The sequence below is a fragment of the Triticum aestivum genome, chromosome 7D (genome assembly GCF_018294505.1).
Source record: "Triticum aestivum cultivar Chinese Spring chromosome 7D, IWGSC CS RefSeq v2.1, whole genome shotgun sequence".
Classification (NCBI taxonomy): Eukaryota; Viridiplantae; Streptophyta; class Magnoliopsida; order Poales; family Poaceae; genus Triticum; species Triticum aestivum.
In genome coordinates, this window is record NC_057814.1 from 492,133,272 (window position 1) to 492,145,077 (window position 11,806).

Below are 11,806 nucleotides of genomic sequence, written 5' to 3' on the forward strand. Positions count from 1 at the left end.
CGCCGTGCTGCTGCTGCTGCTTCTTGCCGCGACGCCCCCCGCGGCGACGATCAGGGGCAGGGGCGGCGGCTGGTACACCGGCGGTGGAGGCGCATGGAAGTAGGTCGCCGGTGGCGGCGGAGGCCGCGACGGCTGCGGAGCCATGGGAGGGGCGGCTCGGGAGGTGCCCGCGGCAAGCGTTGTGTGCGTGGCCCGGGACTTCACCATCTTTATCCGCCTCTCCTCCAACCGAAGATAGGCCACAACCCGAGGAAAGGTCGGGTCCGGAAGGAACGTGAGGTTGGAGGCCGCGTTGCTGAACTCCTCGTTCAGTCCGGCGGTGAGTCTGCTGAGGAGAAGGTCGTCGGAGACCCGCTCCCCGAGGTCGCGAAGTTCGTCGGCAAGTTTCTTAAGGCGCATGCAATAATCGTCGATAGACGAGTCAAGCTGGTGGCAGCCAAAAAATTCTTGCTGAAGAAACACGCGGCGCTGGAGGGTGTTGTCGAGGAAGAGCCCGTTCAGCTTCGCCCACACCGTCTGCGCGTCATCGGTGTCGCAAACGATGGTGTGGAAGATGTCCTTGGAGATGGTTTGGTACGTCCAGCGGGTGATGGTGGCGTCGATGGTCAGCCAGTCGTCATCCGCGAACATGAGGTCGGAGTCGACGGGGCCATCAATGTGATCGATGAGGTGGTACTCGCGGAAGACGAGGGAGAAGTAAGTCTTCCAAGCGTAGTAGGTGGAGTTGGCGTAGTCGAGGATGACGGGCACGCGGGCGAAGATGTCGAGATCGCGAACGACCTCCACCGGGGAAGGGGCCGGACCTTCGAAGGGGTTGGAGGGAAGGGAGGCGGCGGCGTGGGGAGAGGCCATTGGTGTGGCGCGGCGACCGAGGTGGTGGCGGCGCGGTGGTGGCGATCGGGTGGGGAGGGAGATCGGGTGGGAAGGTGGCTCGAGGTGGGGAGGCGCACGCGGAGGCGGGCTTCGAGTGCGGCGGCGGCGCGGGTGGATGGCGGCGGCGGCAGCGTGGTGCTGCGGCGGCGACGGCTAGGGAGGCGCGGAAGCTAGGGTTGGATCGGGAAGAAAACTGATCATGTTGAAGGCAATGCAACTCTCGATGTATTGATGGGTGAACGGTGCACGTATATAAGTACAAGGGCAGCCCTCAGCCTCATCTATACAAGGAAACTAGAGGCGGGGCCGGTAAGAGATTATCCTAACAGATACATCCACATAATATGTTCAACAGTTGTCTTTGGCGGTAGTTTGTTGGGCTGTTGCTGCGAGGAGTTGATTACCGTGACGGGGCCTTTTTCTCCTTTTTATTCTTTCTTTTCTCTTTCAGGTTGTGTGCATCTTGGATGTCGTTCCTGACATTTTGTTTTTCTTCTTTTTATTCTTCCTTTTCTCTATCAGGTTGTGTGCATCTTAGATGTCGTTCCTGACATTTTGTTGGTGCAAAGGCTGAGTGTAACTGATATCTCCTCGAGATTAATATATTCCCTTTATTAAAAAAAAAGGGGTCGCTTGTAGACTAAGGTGCTTCAGGTGGAATTCCCCAACTCCTGATCCCAAAAGACAATATCCCATGATTAACATAGCCTCGTCATGTTCTCACAAAAAAAAATGGCACCATCTGCCATCACAGCTTACAACACTCGCATCATGTTCTAACAATAGAAAGGTACCATCACTTACAAGAATATAAGAACGGAACAGATCAAACTTTCATCTCCCAAGCAGATCAAATGCCCATGATTGCTTCGCCCGAAGGCGACTTTGCACCAGTCACCAGACGGCTCAAGCAAGAGACTTGTTACCGTTCATGGGCAATCTGCCCCTTGACCAGATAGTACAAAATAAGGTTCCCAAACAACAAACAAATGACTTGTAGTGTACAAATACAATTTGAACTCAGAAAGCCTACTGATCTGTTCATGCTAATGCACGGGTTCCTTCCTCACACCATGAGGGGTCACACTACAATTCTACAAACTCGGGATCTACAAGAGCAACGTGGAACAATCTGACGGAACAAAGACTGACAGTTACGTGGCCGGCTTCACAGATTCAGTAGTAACTATGCAGCAGGATTGGCGCCAAGAGGTCAGGATCAACACGCATTTTGTTGGTGAATCATCGTGTTCCTAGCAGTTTTGTCTGGGTTAAACTGAGTATTCACAGTTGTCAAGATGACTTTGTTCTCTTGTGCTGAGCCTGGCCCTGGAGGCACAGCCTGAAACGCTGGGTTAAGCTCTCCCCCATATCATGCCTCTCCTGGTTTAGCCTCTTCCATAGAGACCTATTCTTCCTCTCCTTTGGTATGGTGAGTGGTTTCCGCCGTATCCGTCTCAATGGTGTTGCCAGAGCTCTTAGTGTCATGCTCTGCAGTTTGGGAACAAATGAGGAGATCTGAACTATGAGAAGTTGTGCTCTTGGGAATAAAATTTTGCCAATACTCTATAAAATTTTGCCAGCTTGGTATTGAGCCGATCATAAGCTTTCCCTTAAAGGGTTGTAAAGAAAATCTGTATGCTAGTAAACCCTTGTCAAGTTGGCATGTATATATTATGGTGTGCCTCTTTGATATTTAGCTTACAGCAATTATGTGTGTCTGAAAGACATGTAAATTGAAAAATACATGTACCTTATGCTTATGATCGGAAACCCTAGGACGTTCGCCGGAGGATGATACATCACTCGCTGCCCCTAAGGAAGAACATCTTCCCCAGCTCTCTCGGTTTGAACTTGTGTATGAGCAGCACTCCTCACTTTGCCTGTTCGCCTTATCCTAAAATGGAATATAACCTCTCGTCAATAAGATTACAAGATCATTTCTCAGAAAGTAGTCTAAATGTAGGAAACCAGTGAAATTTGTCATCATCCTTGTATAGTGACACGAGAAATTTAGTATCACAGAGATGGGCGGGCTGCATCATGTCATATGTAGTGATAAAAAAAATTATAGAGTGCAGTGCTGCATTTAACAGTGGCAAAACAATCAACCAGCTTGAAATAAAACAAAGCCTCGTCAAATTTTACCTGTGTATGAGACTCTGCAGTGTTCTCTTCCATTTCAGTGAGGTTATGATTTTCGTCCAAAAGGAAATCCTGCATTCAAATGAGGATATATCACCTCAGATTTCTGGTGAGGCTAATCTACCACTGATGGTCTGGTCAACTTACCAAGTCACTATCATTTTTAACGGACAGTTGATTGACCCTCTCCGTCAGCAATTCAACTACTGATTTTGTGGCTGAAACAATGAAATAAGAGTGAGTGAACAGCAAGAGGTAACTCCTGAGTACCAGCAGCTACTAAGGGGGCTGGGCCGCACCATTGGTGAAACTAGCTGCAGCTGCGGATGAACTTCCTGCATCAGTACCAGCAGCCCTTAGACCATTTATGATCTCATACAGTAAGCTCTGAAAAAGTCAAGTTAATTGACAGGTAATTTCCTTGGGAAGGTCTCAGGGTTCCCATAACAGCAAGCAGAAGGTCTGATGTAGGATTTAATAGGAGTGAAGAGAAAAATTACCTCATTAGTTCCAGCCCCACGGTTATAGTACTTCTCTAGCTTATTTGAGCATGCAGACGGAAATTGAGGTGGATTCAGAACATTATAGAAGAATATTGAAACAGAATCATAATAAAACTGGGGCCTAGCGGAGTTGTGATCGCCATCAAATTTGATTAAATTTTTATCACCCTGCAGAGACATACAAATACATGAATAAAACATGCCCAATAGGATCGATCACCACAAATTATTACTTTTGATCAGCCAATGTAAAGCAAGCACGATACCGCATACGCCTGATGAATACGATCAGTGTGATGGGACTGAATAAACACATCACTTGATGCATGTCCAAATAATGCCGGAATAAACGTCTTGGGGGCAAACTGGTGAAGAAAAAGGGTAAAGCTTGTCACACATCCAGAAAAAAGGTGGTAATAAAACAAATAAAACTAATTCAGTATAGCAAGAAATCACAATGAGTCAACTAATTCTATGTAAAAAAAAATGTTACGAATAAAACTGAAAGAGTACTCCTACTGGCTTAATGTCCATGATCACAGCTAAGACAACTATGCTATCTCCAACTAAGGTCGGCAGGCATATATTGGGTGAAAATGTGTTCACTTCACCATTGTAGGAACTAGTAGACTAGCAATTGTGTCGGAGCTGTAACTTGAAGAGGTTCCCACGCTCAGAATCACTGCCTGAATCTAGGGACAGTTTTCCAATGCAACTAGCTAATTGATTTTGACAGTCTTAAGCAGGTGATGGCGTTTTGCATGTAACTAACTAATACATTCATGATTAGTTCAGCAGGTACTGCCACTGAGAAGCTATTTCACTTGTCTCCCATATATTCACAATAATTATATGTGATACAGAGTCACAGCCTTCCATGACAAGCGTTCGAAGTGGATTCTTTGCTAATGAAAACCCATATTCATAGTATCTGATGAACTTCTAACAGCCATATGTATCCTAAGCCAATTAATTATCACAAGATTTCTATTGTGCTGGTTACACAAGAGTCCATTCAAAAAAATGAAAACATTCAAAATTTTACGAGTTGCGATAGGAAAGAAGATGAAAAAGGATAACAAGGAAAGCCAGCAGATGGCTCTTGTCTTGCACCCAAGAGGACAACATCAGACAGGTTGGCACTTATGCATATTTTTTCTTGCTGCTATTTTTTGGTTGAAGAAGCATGTAACGGTGTAGCTGTACTATGGATGCAATTAAGTGCTTGGTTAAATAAGACAACTGATCCTATCGATGAGAACATCAAGAAAGTAGAAATGTTTTGGTAAAAGATGTGAAAAATACAAGTCTACCCAATCGAAGAAGGCAAACCAAACTTTTTTTTTCGAGAAAACGCAAGAAAGTTTGCGTTTCATTGTATTGAAAAGAGAGAGTTTTGGTTACAATCCTCCTAGGAGGCGGTTACATAGTCCATGAACGAATCAGTGGACATCCCATGTTTGGGGTATGATTGCTCTAAGTCCTAGGGCGCCGGCACCAGCCCAGAGGGCGAAGACAAACCAAACACTGTAAGGAACACTGAGAAAAGCCTAACAAAAGGTTATATAATTGTCTGTTTTAGTGTATTTAGTGCAAATCTAAGAGGTGTATGTCAGTGGGCAGTTTGTGACCTTCACTGAGACATGGACAGGGCTCACGAAACGTGCAAGGAAATAAAGTAGTTGCTTCACACTTGTCTACTAGCGGATAGAGTTATGGAACCAGCCTACCAGACTAGGAGCTACAAAAGGTGAAGAACATGATAAAAAGGAATGATACATCTAGAGGCAGATTGCGAAAGAAACTCATCCACCAAGTAACAAAGCTGCAAAAGCAAAAGAAGAAAGGAAAAACCATAGAGGGCTCATCTTTGGTAGTCTATGACATGATGGTTCAACTTTGCTGTGAAATGCAGGCCTTTCGAACTTGAATAATAAATATGATGGCATGCGTGTAGCTTAGACTCTCAAAATAGAAGTTTAGGGCAGCACATGCAAGATAGAAGAGGTAATAACAAAGAACTATTAATGACCGGCACTACCCTCTGAAAATTATTCAAAGAAGTGGTGTCAGCCATTAAGAGTTCTTAGTCCTTTGCAATCGCCCATTCTCCCCTTGCATGTGCTGCTTCAAGACATTCCATCTACTCCCATAATAAAGTATCATCATGTGACAGACTACCAAATAATGGTCATTTGTGATTTTTCCTCCTTTTTGCCTTTTAGCCCTTGGTTCCTGGTGGATAAGTTTCTTCTACGAGCTGCATCTGCACCGCATCATCTTGACCTATGTGTACTTCATAGTCCACTTAGACAGATATCTCCCAACCAGAAGTGTGAAGAATAAAGAATTGGTTTCATTCCTTCTTGTAAATTTATGAACTCTGTACATGAGCTGATTGTCAACTACCCAGTAACATACACCTTTTGGCTGCAGAAAATGAGACTCGAACATGAAAGCTTTTCGTTGGTCTTTACCCATATTCCTTTGAAAATTTTCTTAGTTCTCTTTGATTGATTAGTTGTTTTTGTTTTTGTTGTTGTTGTTGTTGTATTCATTCAGTAAACATTGGTCCAGAATATTTCCACATTCTTCTTGCTCCCGTCCATAGGATCAATTGAATTACTTAAGCTAGCACTTCTCTGCATTTTAGCTACATCTACATGTTTCTTAAACCAAGCAATACAAAAAAGGTGGAAACCAATTCAATGTTGTCATCTTGAGACCAAGACAGGCATTGTACTAACAGCAGATCCGTGGTACGTGTTTCTTGCAATGGACTTTGGGAGACCAAAGTTACCATGGCATTGCCAGAGAAACCTGCTGGGAAACGAGTCTAACTGCTAGGCTCATAACATACGAATTACCCAGTTTCATAAAACAGTCTCCAGTTTTACATGCACAATTGCTTGCTTACAAAACCGCAATTTTCCCTGGAGAGATATTTCATGTGTGGAAACCACTCGAAGCATCCGCCCAATATTCAAGCTGCGACTCACACAATTGCTAGAATTGGGTCAACACAGTGGCAAAGTGTAGCCATTTTCCCCCCAAGAACCCAATATATTCCACCTTCGACATGCAATAAGTATACAACAAAACGTTCTTTTTGCATTACAATCCTTTGGAGACATATGAGCATAAATAGGCTAAGCTATTCCTTTCTAACTGTACTCTGTTGCATAGTCATATCTAGTTCACATTAGTACATTACTATTACCGATATGGAACATCATATTGTTGCAACGGGAACAAACACTTCCCATCACTTTTCATTAGTTATTAGCAAGAAGAATATACTATTTTAGAAGGCAAACCTGAACAACATTAAGATCCATTATGTCAAATTTAGCTCTTCTTTGAATGACACGGCGCATGTAGTGTACAGCCATCTTAACCTGAAAACACATAGAACATGAGCGGCAGTAAAATGTTCATGTTATGTGTTGCCTGCAAGTAAGTTAGTACACAAATTCATCTATAGCTTATTCGAAGTTTGCTTCCCTAGCAACTTAGATTTAAGAATAGAGATGGCATAGGATACACTAGGGCCATGCAAACCAAACCAACGAGTGCTGGAAGACTTCTAGAATTGGAAATTTTCATTGTAAGGTTCGTATTATTCCTGGACGTAAACACGGTACATTTCTTTTCGCACATACAACACTTTTTGTGTATACATACAGCAGATAGTTTGAGCACAGCTACAATGACACTTTTGCATAATAATCACCAATTAGCATGTAAACTATGTTTCGTCAAAGTCTTATGTTTTATCAACTACAGAAAGTGCACCTCTTAAAATCAGCTCAATCATAACGGTGAAGCAAAATATTATGCAGCGATAAGCATACCGTGAACTTAGGAACTCTGATTTTGTAAACATCAACAAGCTCTAGCATTAGCTCATACAAGTTAGAGAAAGCACTGTCCAAAACCATGCCAGCAATTGAGGGGTCTTCTGCTCCATACAGCAGGCTGCATCAAAGTTTGGACAAAGAAGTGATGAACTATCAAAATACAATTACACGCATTAAAACCTAAATCTTTAAGATATTTTGTGGACAAAAGTACTACCAAATATCAGGATATTTCAATAATACAGAGAAACTCTTAAAGTACATAAATTTATTATGTTGTACTATCTGAACACTTACAAAAGACAATATAGCATCAAGAGAAATAGGACACTGAAATTTGCAAAATAGTAGAAAGCGCAAACACTGTAACCAAAATACCTTGTAACAGCACCCATCGAACGCCCCCAAAGACCTATGCAAGAGACTTCCTTATTCTTCCGCAAAAAGGACACCACGGACTTGAGATCCTGTTTCTGATAATTGTATCCTTTTTCAGAACAGTGCAATTACTAAATTATAAAAATGTTGTTTGAAATTAATAATGAATATGCACCTCGTGCCAACCAAGGCTGACATACTCTCCCCCTGATAGCCCTGATCCAGCGAAATCAAGTGCAAAAAGTGTAATGTTTGAAGGCAAAAGTATGACAGCAGCTTCGTTTGCATCTGCTCTGCACCCACTGCATTAGGTTTAATGAAACTATCAATTGGCCAGCATTATTGGTGATTAATTAAGGTATGCACCAAATGTGAAAAGAAACAGATGCCATGATTAATGCCGATAAATCACTGTGTTAATTGTTAAATGGTAGAATGTAACATGTATAGGATAAAGAGAACCCATGAGCGAGAAACCACGAATACCTATTCCCATGGCAGTAGATCACACATGGAAGGGCAGTGTTTTCTGGGATGATGGCAGGAACATAGTGGCTGCATTTTAAGGTCTGGTTTCTTTCATTGGAAAGCTGCCACAACATACAGGTACAAGAATAAGTCCAATATACAATAATGATGATAATCAGCATAAAGTCTTTTCATTGGCAAATGGTACACATCAAAAAGCCTCAATAACTGCTCCCCTTACTTGCCTCCAAATCTATTCGTTTGTACTTTCTTCCTGCAAGAGTAAACTCTGGCTCCCATAAATACTGATCTGGGTTGTACTCTGCACTGTAAATATACATCCAGTTAACCAGCTGACAGCAGTACACACACACACACGCAGACACACACACAGAGGATATCACTTGATGAATGCCAAAGTTCTGGGAGCTTTGACTTCCACTTTCATGTGTCTTAAGAAAAGGCATAAATTAAATTTAAGAGAAGCGCGGCTGAGTTGAAACTACACGTGTTTAGAAAATGCAAAAGTTTGTTGCAGTTACCATTTAGTCTCTAAGATCAGTTTTAACTTTGCGTCTTTGCCACTGCAGAACTTTAAGAAGAGCTACTTGTCCACCTCGAAAACTAGTAGACGATGCTCAATAGCAAGGCTTCACCAACAAGGTTTGGCTCCTACGCTTGCTTAACCTTTTGTATTTTGAACACAGAACTTACACGCTGTCGAGCTAGGGCTTACAGTTTGAGCATTGGTAACATTACTATGAGAGGCCAAAAACTACTGCAATTTTCCACGAGCGTGGATAATGCCTTGATGGAGGAATCACAGTACACTCGTACTTACAGGGCAAAGTATGACCATCTAAAGCACCTAGCTATCATTATATTATGACAACAAAAGTCAAAAGTAGCACGTTCGACCTAGTGCAGCTGAAACTTGGCAAAGCAGTGAGAATAAAGCCAGCAAGGCGGTTGGTTACCGTGGCGGGCGGATGACGAAATTAACGAACTGCTCGATCATGGCGCCGCGAGAGCTCCCCAACCACAGACGCAGCGGCGGCGCAGGCTTCCGGGGCTCATGTACCGCGGCCGCCCACCAGCTTCCCCACACACCAACCTACCTCCACCAACCCGCGGAAATCAACTCAAGCCGAGTCCAACCGGGAGCCGGCCCCCTCAAATTCCCTGCGCACAGGCACGGATCTGCGCCGACCGCGGCGGCAGCTCGCGGCACCGCCGAGCCTGCCCCGCCGGATCCGGCGCGGTCCCCGGCGAGCCGGAGCTCGAAATGCTCGCGCGAGCCGCGAGGTCCGGACAGCGGCGCAGGGAAACGGGGTTTCGCGGGGCGCCGGCGACGGGGACGGGGAGCGAGTGGGGTCGGCTCGCTGCGGCGGGGGATCGGACGGACGGACTTGGGAGAGATGGGCCGCGTGGGAAATGTGAACGTTAAAGAGGACGATGTGACGAGGAAAAAAATATAAAACTGGGTTTAAAATGGGGCTTTGCTTTGCTGCTATTTATTCGCGCTTTTGTACTTTAGCCCCCGAGGTTTTCCGGGGCGCATGTGGTGCGGCACATGCGCCGTGCATCGGCGTACGTGGGGCGTAGGCGCGTAGCCGCGGTGCGGCCCGAAAGGCGGTGGCAGTTGTGCGCTGATTGGTCTGCTTTTGCACAACCCATGTACCGGCACTGCTTCTCCGGTTCTCTTTTCTGGTTAGGGTGTAAATCCGAGTTGTAAAGAGATGGATATCACGATATAGTATCCCTGAAAAAAAAATATGGATATAGTGCATAGTTGTGAAGCACCAAGGGAGCAATTTTGTGGAGCCACTCTGAGCAGAATAATGACTAGGCCTTCTCAAACAGAAGGTACAATAGACCTTCTTTGACCCCGCCCTCTCGTTTGTATTAGGGCATGTACAATAATTTTATTTTAGAAGTGTCATGTAGGAGAAATGCTGAGGCGGATAAGAGAGAAATCGTTAGAAAATGTTTGTCCCATATGATCAGGCATCCACCCATAGAAAAAAAGAGTGTCATACAATGGTTTTTGCAGTGCTCCGGGTCAGCTTTTTTTTTGCGGGTGAAAGGGAGTTTATATTAATCAAACAAAGGGCAGTTCATTCTTACACAAGTCAGGCACATCGCCTGGCCCTGACCCGAGCCAAACAGCCGTGTGTTCCTTAGTTCTATCAAATAAAGCTAGGTAATGGCTTACACCATTTTGTTCACGCACAATATGAGCTACGGGTCAGCTTAAATATATTTTTTGTTGTGTTCCAAGGCACATTAAACATATTTTTGACTATGAATTATCGCAATATTTTTAGAGAAATTATACTATCCCGTGGTGGTCTTTTTGCTTATAAAGTTTGGAGCTGGCAATTTTCTTTGAAACGCAGTCACCGGGTTTGTAAAAATCTTAATGTGAGTTTAAACCTCACGAAGATCGGTGCCCTCACTCTATTGCTCTAAAAACTGTGTGTTCATAAGTTCAAAAAAAAAGTATGTGTTCACTAGTTTGAGTGGACAATCCAAGATTACATGGTTTCTAAATTTTTGTGTTCAAGATCATAGAAGAATTCACTCTTAAGGGCATCTCATCGAAGTGTCTTTTGATATATACATTTATTTATTTATAATTTTTGCGCCTGAAATATGCATTCTCCGTTGCATATATATAGAAGGGTTTGTCTCAAGTGGGATGCCTAACTAATATTCTGATCCATCGCAGATGCTTAGCTATTTAAGTCCGTACTCGGTATGTAGAACGATGGGTGCAAATAGTTGATGTGTTTGTATGTATGAGCTCCATCGCGGATGCTTGGCTATTTAAATCCGCACTCTGTATGTAGACCAATGGGTGCAAATTAGTGGATGTGTTTGTATATACGAGCTCCGTCAGCATATAGCTCATTAATAATACAACAAAATGACGCAAATTAGCACGACGATTTCCCGACTGTCTACTACAACAAGGTTTGCCCGACTCCGATGAGGGAGGGGCAATGACGGCGAAACGCCTTCGGCTCGCTCCAGTGCTTGTAGTCGTCACTAGGTGGTCCATCGACATGGTTGTAATTTTTATTATCTCTGTTGTTCTTTGTACTGCCATAATTGAAAATGAATAGATTGAAAGTTTCTCGGAAAAAACAATGACGTAAAATACACTCGGGCTCTATAGCCTGTTTATTATCTTTCTTCCACTTATGCATCGCCTGAAAACATTGGACACCCATCGGTGTGTCCTTGAGAAAGAACTTGCTTAGTAATTTTGCATCTCTCCAGGGTCGTCGCCGCAAACGTCCTAACAACCCGAAAGGAACTTGAATCCGGTAGCAGTTCAGTATGGGCCCCCACCAAGCCACTGGAAGCAAAAATTGCTAGAGCTACTACAAAGCCGGAATATTCACCTGCTCCCGGGCCCCGAGCTGCTGCCCTGTCCACCTCTCCGAGGAGATGCTCTGAGAAGGGCCCGGATGCCATCGAGTGGGCCTTACGAGTGACGACTGCCGGACGCGCAACTACGACTTCCCTTGTGGACGAGAGAGTGTACTGTGGGTCTGTGGTGACCTTTTTTTT

General features: G+C 44.2%; 1 protein-coding gene across 1 annotated transcript; it reads right to left on the reverse strand.

The window, feature by feature from the left end:
- Positions 1-1,628: 1,628 nt before the first annotated feature.
- LOC123164795 (uncharacterized) lies at positions 1,629-9,698 on the reverse strand. The gene is made up of 14 exons (XM_044582364.1): positions 9,205-9,698; positions 8,473-8,554; positions 8,246-8,349; positions 7,935-8,061; positions 7,760-7,854; positions 7,376-7,499; positions 6,839-6,919; positions 3,788-3,886; positions 3,519-3,689; positions 3,318-3,405; positions 3,166-3,236; positions 3,022-3,090; positions 2,627-2,770; positions 1,629-2,364 (listed from the first exon to the last, which is right to left on the reverse strand). The coding sequence occupies exons 1-14, from the start codon at positions 9,243-9,245 to the stop codon at positions 2,167-2,169; spliced, it is 1,494 nt and encodes a 497-aa protein (XP_044438299.1). The 5' UTR covers positions 9,246-9,698; the 3' UTR covers positions 1,629-2,166.
- Positions 9,699-11,806: the final 2,108 nt, after the last annotated feature.

Bases quoted from the DNA above. Each gene is read 5' to 3' on its own strand.
- LOC123164795 (XM_044582364.1), bottom strand. From the start codon at position 9,245: ATGATCGAGCAGTTCGTTAATTTCGTCATCCGCCCGCCACG. The intron at 6,920-7,375 runs GTATGCTTATCG...ATGTGTTTTCAG, and splicing joins TCAGAGTTCCTAAGTTCACG to GTTAAGATGGCTGTACACTA. The intron at 2,365-2,626 runs GTACATGTATTT...CCCAAACTGCAG, and splicing joins TTTCCGATCATAAGCATAAG to AGCATGACACTAAGAGCTCT.